Below are 16969 nucleotides of genomic sequence, written 5' to 3'. Positions count from 1 at the left end.
ACAGACTTGCAAACATATAATAATTCGTATAAGAGCTGCATGCATATTAACCAATTGAGAAACATCTAACAGATGTTAGTGTTACCAAAACCCCAAATCCAATTCTACCACAGACTCATTATCCCAGATTCAGTATCAACATCTTCTCTTGTTTGAGATCCACGACAGCATCATCTCTTCCCTAAATCTTAGAAAACCCATCTCAGATTCAACCATAGCGTCTTCTCCGACAAATCAAAAACACAAATTGATTTGAGTAAACCCTAAAAAAATCAAAAACACAAATCGATTTTAATGAAAATAAGAAAAAAGAAAAGAAGAACACGAAGAAGAAGAAGTTAATGGTATGGTGAAGAAAAAAAAAAAAAAAAGAAGAAAGGTTGCTGTTGCTGTGCTGTCGCAACCGAGAGGTGGAGATACTTAAGAAAAAAGAAAAACTAGGGTTAAGAAATCATAAATCTGTATATATATGATATTTAGAGGGTAACGGGTTGCACCCGCGGTTTTACGGGCCGGGACGGGTTTACCCGTTTACTCACAAGCCGCCATTTCTCCAACCCTAACCCGGCTTGTTTAGACACCAGCCGAGACGGGTGCGGGTTTTTTACTGGCCGGTCCGGGCAAACCCACGGGTTTTGGCTTGTTTGCCAGCTCTAGAAGGAACTCAATAGCCATTAGTATTGGTTCGAGAATTTTATTATTCATTACACAAAAAGTTAAGAAGGAGAAACCAAGATATTCCAATGTATTCTACTCTACGGGTGTGTTTGCAATCTTGGAGGATTTTTTGATTTAATCAATGGCTTCATCAGGTATTCTACTTTAGCACAACTATTCGTATTATGATTATCATGTTGTTCGAAGATCTGACCGTTATGTATATAAATATAAAACTTATAGTACCAAGCATTTGTAGTGATGTGCATGCATGAGGTCCTTCATCCTTTCCGTTAACTGGAAAAATATGCATATCTTGGAAGGTAGCTTTTTGGTTTTGATTTTTGGAGTTTTTTTGTGTAAAGTGGGCGATGATTTTCTTTTGGTAAAGGTGTTTGAATCTTTAGCTTTTGTTGTTGTAGTGGAGTCTCACTTTCTACTCTTAGCTGAAATGGTGGTGGCGAGGTATTGTTTTGTTCCTTCTTTTTTGAGAAAGTGGAGGCAGATTAGATGAAAGATGATGAGTTTGTAGATGATACCGAAGTTGTGTTGTGAATATTAAAAATGATTGAAGAAATTTTGAGAGTAGGGTTGGCAGAAAGGAAATCATTGTGATTTTCTTTTCGTTTAGTTTCTTGTGAAAGAGTTTCATGCGTGCGTGAAGGTGGTGTATTTGTTGCATAATTGTTGGGTGAATTCTGTGAGCATGCCTTGATGGCGAAGGACGGTGGAGCTTCCGCCATTGGTTGATGAGTTGTGAGAATAAAAACCGGGAGTGAATTGAGAATGACTTAGTCTGGCTGTGTGATATCCTTAAACCCAGTTGATCAATCTTGGAGGTGAAAGAATTTGATTGCAAGAGAAGTTGATGAACTTTCTGTAATTAATCAAACTCTCCCAGGAACACAAACCCTACGCAAGTGAGTTGCAATTCTATGGACTACTTGACTTTAGTCAACGTAATATGGCCCGTGTAATGAAGCTAGAACACTAATTATCAGTAGATAAATCTAATCAAGAAATCGCCCCATGAATTGATATTAGATGGCTCTACTTCTATTGCAATGCAAGCTTTATTTTAGTGAAATACCTTATTTGAAAACGGGCACCTAGCTTAGCTGGTCATCCCCGTTCCCAAAGATTCATGCGTTCCAGGAGGTTCCAGGTTCAAGCCCCCAATGGCGTAATATTGCAGGAACTAACATGGAAGGTAGAGTTAGCTTGCCCCCCTTGTAACACAATCTCAGTCCCCATCCGCTTCGGCTTCCTTGGTTAGGTCACCCATGAGGCTCGCTGGTAGGCTAACACCGCAACTTGTTCAATTAATGTAGTAGTACGTTGTCGGAGCTTAGCTTGTTAGGCTTCCGACTAGTTAATGTAATACTCTTTATCTAATAATAATAAAAAAGGAAAAAAAACGTGAAAGCCGGACCTAGGTCCCTACCCGAACCCAACCAGTTTGACTGGTCCCACTGTCAGATCCAACACCGCTTAACCCACTATACAACTAATCTATTAGAAACTTTTACGGCGGCGTGGATTGAACCTCTGACTTCCTCCTTACCGGAGTTGATGGGATTGAGCTATATGCTCTTGGACCAAAAAAAAAAAAAAACTCCTTTGTACGAGACATGTGGCAATCACATGGTGGTGGGAGAGAGCACGGAAGCCACTCGACGGTTCTCACTTGCACATATCAATCGTTGATTACCGAGGTGTCTACCATAAATAACCGGTTCACATTCGGTTCTTGATTCATAACTGTAGCCTACTAGTATCAAATACAGCTCTAGTTCACATAAATTATCCCAACGCGATTTCTTTTTAACTTTTTAAAATCGGAAAGAAAATGATGGCCACTACATCAACTTCTTCTCCGTTTACTCGCAGTTACCTCCTTTCTTTAACTTCCTCATTCTCGAACTCAAGATATCCACTACAATTAACAACTCTCAGTTCATCAACTTCATCTGTAAGTTAATATTTATATAGATACTTTCTCTTATCATACAACTTTATCACTCCTTTTGTTTACTTTAAACCCTAATTTTGCTTTCATTAATTGAATATTGTCACAGATTTTTCAGTCTTCATCGCGTAAAAATAGTAGTTCAAAACTCTTTTGTTACTCACAATCAGCCATTTCCAGAAGAGGTGAGGGTTTTAGGTTTTTCTTGTGTTTTCCTCTTTCATTCTTGTTGTTTTGAATCCCATCATTTTGTATTTGATTTTACAGGTACTTTTGATCCTGAGCTGCGTTCAGTGTTGGAACTTGCAACGGATTCTGAATTGTATGAAATTGAAAGGATCCTTTTTGGTCCAAGGTTAGGGTTTTTCCCATCTCTGGGTTTGTGGGTTTGGGATTTAATGTTTATCTCTTCTTTTAGTGTTTGGAGTGAAATTGATTTTTCAATTTTGTTTTGCAGCTATTTTAGTCCGTTACTAAAATCAATAGAAAACAGAGGTAATGCTGATTTTATCATGATTGAAGAGGACTTTGAAGAGAGAGACAATTTCATCGAACTTCTTGAATCACGGTTTCTATATCTGGGAGCTGATGCTCGGTCTACATTAAGGTTTTACAGCTAAATGCTAATATCTTAATTAATGGAATGCTAGTTTTTGCCCAATGTGTTTAGTGTTTCTTGGATATGTCAATTTAGATTGAATTCACCTAGATATCTTTGTTTTGATGATGTCAATTTGCATCTATCTTTGTTCTAAATTTATCATCAGGGGTTGGAGGCCTTCTTATAGAGATATATTGCTAAGTGTGAGAAGGAAATTGAGTATTCCTTGTTCCAGTAAACTGTCGACTGAAGACCTAGAGGTCGAGATTTTTCTTCATCTGTTGCAGGAGTACTCAAGGTAGTTTTGCCACTTAACTTTTGATCATCTGTGTGTAAATCTGAAGATTGATCTCTGAATGACAAGTAAAAATGAGATGTTGCTTTTGATTTATTTTACTCATGAGTATGTAAATTTTTATACAAATGAGTTGCTATTGTTGGGATTGTTTGAATAAATTCAATTACAAGAATACAAGGTCCATGAAATAACAGTGGGGTAAGGAAGAAGTGGTAGACCTGGCCCGGGCCAAAATTGCTGAACAAACACTAGAAATTAGGTCATACCCAAGCTCAGGGACGGATAGCATGAGCAAACACTCATTGGTAGTATGTGTTCATGGTAGATGGTACCTTCCTTCAAGGTTTACACTGTTATTGTCTTATCACCTCATTTTGTCTGAACTGACATTCCTTAAGTTTTCCAATGCCTGTTTTATCTTGGAAACAAATGTCAAACTTAAACGTACCGGCAGGTGGCTAAGTTCTTTTACTACTAGTAAGGGGTTGCTTTATATCTGGTGATCCATAATTTGAAATTGTAAAAGGTTTCATGACTTCTGAGAAACACAATTTTTTTTCCTATTAATTGAGATCTCTAATTACTTTAAACAGTGATATAACCTTACAACATGGACTCAGTCAGTGGAAGGTGCAAGCGTTTGCTGCTTTGAAGATTGGGGCAGTGGAGCTGAAGTCAATGATTCTGAAGGTTCCAGTCATTGTAGAATAATATGTTTTTGAGAAATTACATTTGTTGGATCATTATTTGCATTTTGATAAAATTCAATCTTTTGTTTTAGGGAGGGGGCATGCTTACTTTGGCGAAAGTTTATCAACTGGTTTGACTTTATGAGCATGATCTGTAGTTTCTCAACTTCCAATAATTTTCTTGGTTTTGGTATAAATTTATCTGCCTTTGTGGTAGCTAGCAAGGAGATTGTCCGGAAAGATGCTATTTCAAGCTGCCAACTATCAAGTGAGGCACGAACTTATAAGGGAGGTAATGCTATTTGAGATTATGACTAGCTTTTCTAAAAATGTGAATTGAGCAATTAGTTCTGAACATAGAGTTCTCTAATACGTTTTCTTTTTTATCCTTTAGCTTGCATTCTATGGGTCTCGTTGTCATGCGTATAACACCACTTTCGGAGTACGAAATCGTTTCCAATTAAGGCCTGTTAGGTGATCATATTGCCAGTGCACTGAATTCGTGCATCCTTTTCTGCATATTTTTACAACACTACTAAATGTGTGCCATTGGTTTAGGGTGCACACGTCTAATTTAGTAACTTAACCTATTAGCTCCACGATTTGTCGCATGACTACCTTAGTCATTTGGATCACTAATGGAGGTCTCAGGTTTAGGCCTGTAAATGTGCAGGAGGGACAAGATTGTATGACTTTAGCTCACTTCATTGCCTGGTTCCAAGTCATTAGTTGATTTTCCAAACAAAGGTTCCAAACTTTTGCTCGTAAGAGATACCTTATAAATAAAGACGAATAAAAATCCCGGTGTAAGAGGAGTTGTTCTTCTCCTTTAGGAATGCTGCCTTAGTTTTGGTTTATTGCTGTTCCTATTTGTTTGCACTTGTTGGTTACAAGAAACTCAAAGGCAAATATTACTCGGTATTGAAGGAACGTTATGTAGATATTTAGTACAGATTCTGTAGAACAAGTGCCCACTCAGTAGCTTAATTCTGATTGACCATCAACTGACCAGTTCTCTATTGCCTTATGTCAGTAACTAGCCTCCATTCGATAACCATACACACTTCAGATGTTATCCACCTTAAATCAATATTTATGGCATGATTTGGCAAATCCTCTACATTCAACATTAGTGACTCTTCTGTACTGGGTTCATTCCTAGCCTGACTACGACGTCGAACCTCTTCTCAATATGACTTGGTTACCCTAATTTAAATAATGATGCAAGAATTTCTTTTATTTCTGTTCTTTACTTGATACATATTCGATTGCCATCATTCAGTATCCTCTCATTCGATCGTCAACTGCTTTAAAACTTTATCTAGAAACTTTGTTTGCAGTTTTACAAGAATTTTCATCAATATTAGAGATACAGTATGTAGGATGATCTCTTATCTAAATCACACTTGTAGATGAGCTCCTTGGGGGATCCAGTATTCTCTGTAACATTTTTTCTGACCCCCTTAACTTGCTTGTACTGAATAATAATTAGGACAATTTCAATGTTGGTAGATCAGTTAACCAGAATGTTTTGGTTAAAAAGTTGCCGAGAGGATAGTCTGGCTGTGCTTGCCGGGTCATGGGAGTTGTATGTGCATCAAAATAAGGTAACGTTTGCTCGAGTGGAATAGCTTACCTCTTATTGTTATCCAGGGTGGAAAATTGGCTGCTATAAATCTGGAGTCCAGGGCTGCTTTGCTGGCAGCAGGACAGGTAATTTAATGATTCTGCAAATTTTATGGCAAATTTAATGAGTTTACTATTTATTCATGCAGATGCCTACAATTTATCTATGCACATACATTTACAGTTCAGCCACGGCCAAGATGTATGTATATGAAGCATGTGAACGAAAAAGATTTCACATGCAATAGAAATCAAGGAGTAAATTATTTTCCGCAACATGTTAATATATCTATTCAAGCTGCAATTAGATTCTTACCCAATGTGATGCTATTTGAGGAACGGACTCTGTTTAAGTGGTTCCCGTTTTAGCTATAGGAGGTTAGTGATGCATATATCCAGTTGTTCCCAATAAACACACTTTCCGCACTTTTTTTTCCTTGGGAAATATTGGAACGAACTAAACTATTCTTGCCGATCACCTATACAAAGCCTTATCAGATGAAATTACGCGCTTGAAGGGGGTAGCATGTCAACTTTCTGAAGAAAGCCTTACCAGATGAAATTGCATGCTTGAAGGGGGGTAGCATCTCCTTGTAAGAGCGTACTTTTAAAATCAAGCCTTGGAAGTTACCTGTGACTTAAGTAGTTTTTCAACTAGTCACTCTCTTTCTTAAAGCAAGCAAAGGTTGGATCGCTGATGCTTGCCTTGTTTGACCTTTTTACTTATATAAGTACAGTTGTCTATATTTCATGTGAACCATAATGCACCAAGTTAACTGTCTTTTAAGTGATGATTACTGTTGTTTGGACAGGGGTTAGCTGGGGCCGCATCGAGGTATCTAGGGCTCAGAAATACGATGATGTTACTTGGCCCAGTGTACGTGTACCCCTTCTGCTATTATTTCCATTATAGAAAAACTGTTCAGAGACATCTATGCACTATACTTGGCAATAGCATACACAAATTAATTTAGCTGATAGGTAGTAACAACACCAAGATATGTACATACTCATATATTTGCTTCTTATACAAAAAAATTAGGAAATATAGTGGACATTGGATTATCATCTATGCCATACATCATCATATTGGTGATATTCAATTATTAGTGAGGAGTTTAAAAGACTGACCTTTTGGTTTGGATATCATTACTTTGAACTTGAAGACCTTTTATCTTAGAGTGGCATCGTTTTTACTCTTCTTTAGGTTACTATACTAAAACTAGATTTACCCACATGCTCTACAAATTACCCTTGCTGATGGAAGTGATAACTCTTCATTTCATGCTCCAGTAGTATTTTGCTTCTTAGATACTAGTAGTTTTTGCTGTAGTATTATTGCATAAGCTTTCCAGCATCAATATGTGAAAGCTTGTGGACTTATTGGACTGGTCTTTAGCCATACCCAAGAACATAAAATGATTCAATGGTTTCGATGATGTGGGCCAAAATTAGTGATGTCAGGTTCTATCTTGTACCAATCCACTTGTTCATTTGACGGCTTATAACCATAAACCTCTAAAACTTCATGTCTGCTTATAACCATAATCTCTAAACTTTGAAGTCCAAGTCTGCTGCTTGAAGAAACCATGTCAAAATCCTTCTCTAGCTGTAACTACCCATAAAGGGTAATTACCCGTGTCTTCTTATGTCAGCAAAAGAAGACACCCCTGTCTTCTTATGTCAAGAAGAAAATGGAAAAATGAAATAATCAAGACACCCTTATCTTCTTATGTCAGCAAAAGTTACCCCAATATTCTTTTCACCATTCTTTTAATGCATTCGGACCATATAATCCAGTATCAACTTATTACTTGCCCAACATTTTCTACTCTTTCATCATTTGAAGGAAGTACAAGAATACAAGCATAAGAAGTATCGTACGAATCTGCCATAACCAAGACCCAAATTTTTTCCTCTATACAACTAAATTCAGATATGTGAATCGTCTATAATTTATTCAGTACTTGCTTTACTGATGTTTCAACCTTTAACCACCTTCTATATTAAGAGAAAAAACCATTTCAGAATTTCAATCTTGGTGACGTAGTTATAAAATAAGTAATAACTAGGAGAATAGAAGTAGAATTTTGGAATTTGAGCTTCTATACCACAATATCTCTAGGCATAAACTTGATTAAAGATATAATTTATGCTGATAGCAAACGCAACCTAGTATTATCATTATCTACCACATAACAGGTACCATAAGTGTAATCACTTCATACTGCAATTGTTACAAAGAGCATCATAAGCCATACGAACAACAACATACACATTATATTCCACAGCTTTTAACATATCAGAATTTGCAAGAAGAAGATATATATTTTGTGTCACTAGCACTAGTTAAGGACTTAGACTTCTATTTCCTCTTACTTAAGAGACGGAGAAAACAAAAGTTCTATCTACATGAAAGGCTAGAAAAAGCAAAAAGGCCTTGGTCAATATCCACGTGACATTCAATTTTTCCATCATGAGTTGAGTGACACCTCACTAGTTGAGTCATAGCGCACCTTAAGGTGCTTAGTCTTGATCTAAGTAATTTTGATCACTTCATTAAACCTCAATCTTACCTTTAGATTTTAAGAATCAGAGACTAAGATTAACCTAAGGTAAGCATGATCTTTTGCGTAAAGAATAAAAACCAACACCTAGGTTATATCAGACATGCAATCATTTGGCTATATCAATATTGCTATTAACTAGTAATTACACTTTGCCACTTGAGATTAGGTATTTCGGCGATTACGTTCTCAGACCTTAATATAGCCCTAAATACGGTGCCATGGTTATGGTTATTCAATTGGCAAATAAAAAATCAAGATAAGAATCATGCAAGAGATATAAATATAAAGCTTATATTCTATTATTAGCGTATAGTTTTTGTCTAGGTAATTCTTCTATTGGTTAGGGATGTAATTTGAAATCTTAAACATGTTTGTTTGATTGATATCAATCAGTTTTGTTATTCATGATAATATAATATTTAAATGAAAACTAACAAAAAAAGAATCAAATTATAATAGTATATTAGAGCAAATTATGCACCTATCACTGTAAAATACACAGAGTTGCCGCTAGAAACCTATCTCGACATTGCAAAAATGAAATGTTTTTAAAATTTCAAAGGGGGCACTTATGCTGTTAACCTTTATGATTAAAACTCATATTTTGGGTCTTTTCGGTGCTGTGCTAGCATTGTGCAGTACAGATGGAAATGTAAGTCATATGACACTGGTAGGCTAATAGTTACATTATGCATGCATATGCATTTGAGATTGATGTGCATTTATTGTCCCATGCCCATAACTAAGTCATTTTAATTTATTTTTTATTATTATTTTTTTTTGAAACTAAAAATTGCATTGATAATCAAATGGTGTTTACATAGTTTGCATCCTCATGAATTTGATTAATAATTTCATCTGGAGGAGCCAAGAGCCAAACACCACTAATTCTATGAGGTCTAGCTAATTTAGAAAGGGAATCAGCTACTTCATTTTTCTCTTTGGGCATTTTTCTCTTTGGGCACATAGAAACATTGCCAAGAGATATAAATACTTGATAAATTTTTGATGTCTAGGATTAAGTTGAATATTGCGAGGTTTGTTGAACCAGATGGCTAAGTGGTAGGATTTAGTTGTCTTGTTAACCGCATGACATGTTCCACAAGTCATTTATGTACTTGAGGGTCGGTCGAACCCAATTCAGTATGCCCCTAATTTTGCTAGGGAATGTGCATCAAATTTTGATATCAAAGCTGATGCAAGGATAGTTGCTTAATGAGTAACTAACGTCTAGCAAGCTTAACCGTAAGATATCATCGTGGATTGAGGGACATGAAATGATTATGACGAGGAAAAGTATCTCATTCGCTTGATCTAAAAAAAATGGTTATCATTTGCTTAAACAGGGTTGTGCGTCAGATATACAATGAAGGGATGACCTTAAGCCCGAAGTAACCGTGTCTAGCATTAAGTCATCTAAACTCATCCTTTATGTCTAAAGATTAGCACTGTGATGATGTTTATTCATGCTCTTACATGCCTGATGTCTACTAGATTTTCCTTTATTAGCTTTTCCATTCGCTTTTATTTTCTAGCAGATTGGTTTTCACCGCTTTCACAACAAGCAAGAGAAGCAAAAAAAAATGAGAACTAGTTACCACTTAGACAAGATACTACTATAATTGTATTACTGTACTGAAAGTTGTTCAAGTCTTCACTCTGAATGATTTTGCATGGCACAGCACCCTGGTCTGAGTCTAAAATAGATGACAGGTTCATCCATGCAAGTTCAAACTCAGTTCCAGGCTTGTTTATGTGGTTTCTTAATGCAGGTTGTGGGGAACATTTCTGGCAGATGTTGTCATTCAAATGCTTGGAACAGATTATGCTAGAATTTTGCGAGCAATCTATGCATTTGCACAGGTATAGCTGGCGATTGTGTTGTCTTCATTCATTCAATAAACTTTACTTTCTATTGTATGCTGAAAAATAAATGCATCTACGCATATTGAACAGATCCGTGTCACACGCACATATAAGTGGGAAACTGACGAGAATCGTTTCGCTTAGAATGTCAGAATGATTTTCCAGAATTCATCTTGAACAGGACACTGGAGGCATTGCAAAGGTATTCTTTGTTGTTTTTTCTTAAGGCTCTGCATTGATTTAAGTGGAAAGTAGAAGCTAATTACACCGTTAAACTGAATTCCATCACCTGATCACAATGGTTGGTTATATTTTGTGTCATGTAGCTGCTGTCCTGTGATTGGATCAGAATCATTAGATCAATGTCGGAAAGTTATGCTGGATACAAATGTAATCTGCTTCAAGTAGGCTAAAATGTTAAAGATTCAAGTTTGATCCAATGGCATCTTTCATTTTTCTCTTATTAATTTCAAGAAGGAAAAAAAGAAATTTCAATAGCTGGGATTTGGAGGAACTGTAAACAGGAGTAAGATTATTATTATTTTATTTTATTTTATTGAAGCATTCTGTGTTTTTCTTAATCCCTATCAGCAACCTACAAAGCAGTAATCAGTAAGGGTTTCGGTCATTCGGTGTTGTTATTCTGAAGATAACCATAATAGAGAATTACTGGAAAGGAAAAAAGGAGCCGTCTTAGTCTTAGATGAGACACAGCACCGACTGTCCTTGAGGGAAGCTTTTCCTAACGCACTTTACCCCTTCAAATTAAATCGTTGGTGATATACATATATGTTTTCACATGATATCACCATTTCAACCATCTTCATGTCGGTCATTCATGTGGGTCGTTGGTTGCTTGAGCTAAAAGATGCGTGAATGGTTGTTATTTTGGTGATGCGTGAATGGTCGTTGATGATATACATATATGTTTTCACATGATATCACCATTTCAACCATCTTCATGTCGGTCATTCATGTGGGTTGTTGGTTGCTTGAGCTAAAAGATGCGTGAATGGTTGTTATTTTGGTGATGGGTGACGACGCCTGATGAATGTGTTAGATGTGCATGATTGACCTGACGTGTGTAACCGAGGGTTAATGTTTCTTCATGCTCACGGTTCTTATGTTTATGCTTAAGGTTTGTGTTGGTGAGTGAATTAGAGGCGGGAAACTTGACTTTAGGGACACAAGTTTCACCCCCTGAGAGCAACTGCAGTGGTGCGATCAAAACCAAAGATCAAAGATCAAAAAAAAGACCAAAATTTGGGTTTAGTCCGTGTTGTGACGCAACGGTACATGATTAAAATTTCGTCAGGCGGACTTTAAAAGTCCGCCGCATTTTTATTTTGTAAAATTTCATCAGGCGGACTTTAAAAGTCCGCCCCATTTTTTGTAAATTTCATCAGGCGGACTTTAAAAGTCCGCCCCATTAAAATTTCATCAGGCGGACTTTAAAAGTCCGCCCCATTCTTTGTAAATTTTAACAGGCGGACTTTAAAAGTCCGCCTCATTCTTTTTTTTTTATTTAATTAAAATTTCATCGGGCGTAATTTAAATCTCCGCCCGTTAACAAGCGTACTTTAAATTTACGCCCAACAACAAGCGTACTTTAAATTTACGCCCGACTATATTAGAATTTGGGATTTGGTCGCGACCATATTTGGTCTGGAATTTGATCTTTGGTTGGGATTTGATCTTTACTCCGTCCCACTGTGTTACGATCTCATCCCAAATTTTTGGTTATACTCGCCCACTGTGGATGCTCTGAAAGACCAGAATATACTATATATATAAGAGTTAACGAAACTCGAGAGAACCATCACTTCACTTGTTAATGGGGTTATTCATGTCCACCTGCTCCTCCTCCTCTACGTCATTGCCTTTGCCATCCTCGTTCTCCTCCTCCTCATCACCTTCGCCACCCTCTTTGTCCTCTTCCTTTTCTTTCTCATTCTCATCACTCCCACTTTCTAATTCTTTTGTAAATTCAAAGATTTTGGTCAAAGTATCTAGGCATAAAAGATTTAGCTCAACCGGAAAATTGTTGGGAGGAATTTCGTGAACTTTTCGTCTTTGCTCTTCAATGAAAGTACAAGCTTTTATGTTTAATCTCCAATTCAGTAAGCCCTTCGTATAGTTCTTGTCTATGAAAATCAGATTTGCACAGCTTTCTTTGAGAGTTTCGTGTTATTGGCTTGCTTTATTTTTTGGTACCCATCCAAAAAGAACTTGCTCTTCATCAGTGTAAGCTTTTAACCATCCTGGTTGCATCTGAAAACATGCCAAAGTATCAATATTAATCACATGTGTACAATGTTTTTGTTGAAGGTTAAACCAAGATACTATGTGAAGCAAGTCAAACAAAAGAAGTTTATTTTTTTAAGGAATGTACGGCAGTTTAATAAAGAAAACTGCCGAGTAAGGAAGGTCCAGCAGTTTTATAAAACAAACGGCTGGGTAACTTAATCTTTAAGAGTTTGAGAGTTTGAGTTTCTAGAATTATCTTTGTTTAGAGTTTGATTTGTTAGGAAAGTTCTTTGCTTGAGAGTCAAGTGTGTTAAACTATAAATAGGTTGTTGAGCCATCAGATTATTTACATCAATGGAAGCGAGTTTTGTTTTGAGTAGTTGTGTGTTTCATTAAGTCTTTGATATCAGATTTTTTACATCTGGTATCAGAGCACTGGTATTAGATTCTAGGGCTGTGGGTATGAGTTGTTAAGTTGAAGAAGATGACAAGTTTAAGTTCAATTAAGGTGCCGGTGTTTGAAGGTAAAAACTTTGAACACTGGAGGTTACAGATGGAGAATATTTTCATATACCAAGAGGTATGGGATATCGTGAAAGATGGTTATGTAGAACCAGCAGAAGGAGTAGTACTTGAAGGAGCTGCACAAACTCTATTAACTGAAAACAGAAAGGAAGAATATGAATTGTTCTTAAGAATGGTTCAAAAGCATACATCATGGATGTGTTTTATGTACCAGGTTTACATCAAAACTTACTGCGCATGGGTCAATTGTCTAAAAGAGGATACTCTATGAATATTTACAATGGTTTGTGCTTCATCAAAGATATAGAAGAAGAAGGTTGATAGCTAAAGTACAGATGACCAAAAACAGATTATTTCCCTTGAATATTCAGCATCAAAAGGAAAGTTGTTGCAGTAGTAGGTTGCACAATGATTCTTGGTTGTGGCATAAGAGGATGGGACATGTGAACTTTAATAGTTTACAAACCTTAGCAAAGAAGGAGATGGTGTCAGGATTACCTTTCATTGAATTTCTAGAATCAAGATGTGAAAATTGCATCTTTGACAAGCAGCACAGAGATCCATTCCCAGTCAACAAAGCCAGAAGAGCTGATCAACAATTGGAGATTGTTCATAGTGATCTGTGTGTTCCTATTGAAGTAACTTCACATGGAGGTAATAATTATTTTATAACTTTCATTGATGATTTTAGTAGAAAGCCATGGGTTTATTTGCTTAGATAAAAGAGTGATGCTTTTCAAGCTTTTAGAAGTTTCAAAGCTTATGCTGAGAAACAGATTGGTAAGAGTATCAAGATATTAAGAACTGATAGAGGAAAAGAGTATATTGTAGTTGATAAATTTATGGAATAACATGGTATTCAACATCAATTGACTGCAAGATATACACCACAACAAAATGGAGTTGCAGAGAGGAGATGGCAAGAACTATAAGAAGAACAAAAGATTTACCAAAGAATTTTTGGGGATATGCAGTTGACACAGCAGTATACTTACTTAATAGATGTCCTACAAACAGTTTGAATAACATGACACCAGAAGAAGCTTGGAGAGGTGCAAGACCAAGTGTAAGACATCTGAGAGTCTTTGGATGCATTGGATATGCACATGTACCTAAAGAACTTAGAAAGAAGTTAGATGAAAAGAGTGAAAAGTGTATTCTTGTTGGTTATAGTTAAGTAACCAAAGGATATAAGTTGTTTAATCCAGAAACATGAAAAATAATTATAAGCAGAGATGTGATCTTTGATGAAGATTCACAATGGAATTGGAATACTGGATCAACAAACAATGTTGATCCAAATTTTGGGTCAACAAGGAATGAAAAGAAGTGCAGAACAATTCCAATTGTAGTTGAAGAAGAAGTGCAGATTCAAGACAATGTTGAAGAACATCATGAAGAATCAAGAACAGAAGCAGTACAACAACAAGAAACTACAAGACCAAGAAGAAAATATATCATACCTGCCAGGTTGAATGATTATGTTTTAACAATAGATGATGAAGATATTGATGAGGATGTGGTGAACTTTGCATTGTTTGGAGATTGTGATCCTGTAACCTATGAAGAAGCATCAAAAGAACAAGGTTGGATTCAAGTCATGAATGAAGAGCTGAAGTCAATTGAGAAGAATGACACATGGGAATTGACAACACTTCCATCGGGAAATAAACCTATTGGTGTTAAGTGGGTTTATAAAACAAAATACAAGTCAAACGGTGAAATAGATAGACTGAAAGCAAGGTTAGTTGCTAAGGGATACAGACAGAGGCAAGGAGTTGATTACTCATAAGTATTTGCACCAGTTGCAAGACTTGATACAGTAAGAATGATAATTGCTTTAGCTGCACAGAAGCATTGGAAGATCTTTCAGATGGATGTTAAGTCATCATTCTTGAATGGCGTATTGGAAGAAGAAGTTTATATTGAACAACCAGCAGGTTACATTATGGAGGGGAAGGAGAATGAAGTATACAAGCTAAACAAAGCTTTGTATGGTTTGAAACAATCACCAAGAGCTTGGTATACAAGAATAGATTCTTATTTCATTAAGAAAGGGTTTACAAGATGTCCACATGAGCATACTTTGTACTTGAAAGCTGATACTCTTGGAAATCATATCATAGTATGTTTGTATGTGGATGCTCTTATTTTCACTGGAAATAGTTCTGAGATGATCAATGAATTCAGGGAAGATATGGTGAAGGAATTTGAGATGATAGATCTTGGTTTAATTTCATATTTTTTTAGCATGGAAGTCAACAAACTGAAAGAGGAATTTTTATCAATCAACAAAGATATGCAGCATTTCAAGATGGATAATTGCAAGCCAATCTTAACACCAGTAGATGAGAGATTGAAGTTGACAAAAGAAGGGTCAGGAGAACTTGTGAACTCAACAGACTTTAAAGGTCTTGTTGGATGTTTGAGATATTTGACTGCTACAAGACCTGATATCATGTATGCAGTTGGATTAGTTAGTAGGTTTATGGAAGAACCTAGACAATCTCATTTACAAGATGCAAAATGTATTTTGAGATATGTTAGAGGAACAACTAGCTTGGGAATTGTCTATAATGTTTCAGAAGATCCAAAATTGGTTGGATATACTGATAGTGATTGGGCTGGTGATACGGAAGGAAGAAAGAGCACATCAGGTTATGGATTTCAGTTAGGAACTGGTTTTTTCTCTTGGTCATCAAAGAAGCAACAAGTAGTTGCTTTATCTACAACAAAAGCTGAGTATATAGCTGCTAGCAACTGTGCTACACAAGCTGTATGGTTAAGAATGATGTTGAAGTCTTTATTTCAAGAACAGAAGACACCAACAACAATAGTTTGTGATAACAAGTCTACAGTTTCACTTACAAAGAATCCAGTGCTTCATGGAAGGAGTAAGCATATTGATATTAAGTTTCATTACATCAGAGACCTTGTCAGTAACAAGGAGATAGCTATGGATTTTTGTGAAAGTAAAGAGCAGGTAGCTGATATTTTCACCAAGTCTTTGAAGTCCAATACTTTCATTTACTTGCGTGGAAAACTTGGGATGATCAGTAAAGAGTATCTTGGTTTAAGGGAGGATGTTGAAGGTTAAACCAAGATATTATGTGAAGCAAACAGCAGCAAACAGAAGAAGTTTATTTTTTTAAGGAATGTACGACAGTTTAATAAAGGAAATTGCCGAGTAAGGAAGGTCCAGCAGTTTTATAAAACAAACGTCTGGGTAACTTAATGTTTAAGAGTTTGAGTTTCTATAATTGTCTTTATTTAGAGTTTGATTTGTTAGGAAAGTTCTTTGCTTGAGAGTCAAGTTTGTTAAACTATAAATAGGCTGTTGATCCATGAGATTATTTACATCAATAGAAGCGAGTTTTGTTTTGAGTAGTTGTGTGTTTCATTAAGTCTTTGATATCAGATTTTCTACACTTTTAAACCTGTAACACAGGTGTATATAGTTGTACACGAGACAAAATTTAAAACTTATCATCAATGTAAAATTTTGTACACCTTATTAAGGTGTATATTATTGTACACATGTAGCAAAAATCAATATCGTAAGAAAGTTATCGACATACCTTTTCCATGACGTCAGTCAGGCCTTTTTTCAATTGTAGTACAAATTTCGCTGATTATCCACCTTAAAAGCCTTGGCATACATTTCATTGCTTAGCGTCATTCTGTTGTTGTGTTCAACAAACCAATACTGGATTAACAAATAGGTAAAGAGATATAAATGTAATAAAACCTAATGAATACAATGAAGAAAATCATTTAAAATGGTGCAACTTTAATACAGGTGTAAAATTTTGTGCACATGTAAAGTTACTAATAGATATATCATACAACCGTTAACAGACAATGGCGTACATGTATGTTTTATAATGCTATCCATCAGATAATTGAAGATGAATCAGTCAA

General features: G+C 36.0%; 1 protein-coding gene across 14 annotated transcripts; it reads left to right on the top strand.

Moving 5' to 3' along the window:
- Positions 1 to 2401: 2401 nt before the first annotated feature.
- LOC113303153 lies at positions 2402 to 10840 on the top strand. 14 transcript variants are annotated; one of them, XM_026552157.1, is made up of 14 exons: positions 2402 to 2629; positions 2736 to 2811; positions 2894 to 2981; positions 3084 to 3233; positions 3394 to 3525; positions 4119 to 4215; positions 4307 to 4345; positions 4432 to 4506; positions 5732 to 5821; positions 5990 to 6218; positions 6339 to 6525; positions 6653 to 6717; positions 10183 to 10273; positions 10367 to 10432. In XM_026552157.1, exons 1-10 carry the CDS (start codon positions 2507 to 2509, stop codon positions 6086 to 6088), a joined length of 969 nt encoding a protein of 322 aa, XP_026407942.1. In that variant the 5' UTR covers positions 2402 to 2506; the 3' UTR covers positions 6089 to 6218; positions 6339 to 6525; positions 6653 to 6717; positions 10183 to 10273; positions 10367 to 10432. The 14 variants fall into 14 exon arrangements, with proteins under 14 accessions (XP_026407942.1, XP_026407941.1, XP_026407949.1 ...); XM_026552156.1 differs by having other exon boundaries at positions 6330 to 6525; XM_026552164.1 differs by lacking the exon at positions 5732 to 5821 and adding exons at positions 4609 to 4688; positions 5868 to 5927 and having other exon boundaries at positions 6025 to 6525.
- Positions 10841 to 16969: the final 6129 nt, after the last annotated feature.

This window comes from Papaver somniferum, chromosome 8 (genome assembly GCF_003573695.1).
Source record: "Papaver somniferum cultivar HN1 chromosome 8, ASM357369v1, whole genome shotgun sequence".
In the NCBI taxonomy this organism is placed as follows: Eukaryota; Viridiplantae; Streptophyta; class Magnoliopsida; order Ranunculales; family Papaveraceae; genus Papaver; species Papaver somniferum.
Note: the sequence above shows the minus strand (reverse complement) of the source record. Positions and strands in the feature narration are given on the sequence as shown.

What these genes read in the sequence shown, in the direction of transcription:
- LOC113303153 (XM_026552154.1), top strand. Translation starts at nt 2,507, where the DNA reads ATGATGGCCACTACATCAACTTCTTCTCCGTTTACTCGCAGTTACCTC. An exon ending in GATGCTCGGTCTACATTAAG is followed by an intron (nt 3,234 to 3,393) that starts GTTTTACAGCTA and finishes ATTTATCATCAG; the next exon opens with GGGTTGGAGGCCTTCTTATA. An exon ending in CTGTTGCAGGAGTACTCAAG is followed by an intron (nt 3,526 to 4,118) that starts GTAGTTTTGCCA and finishes TACTTTAAACAG; the next exon opens with TGATATAACCTTACAACATG.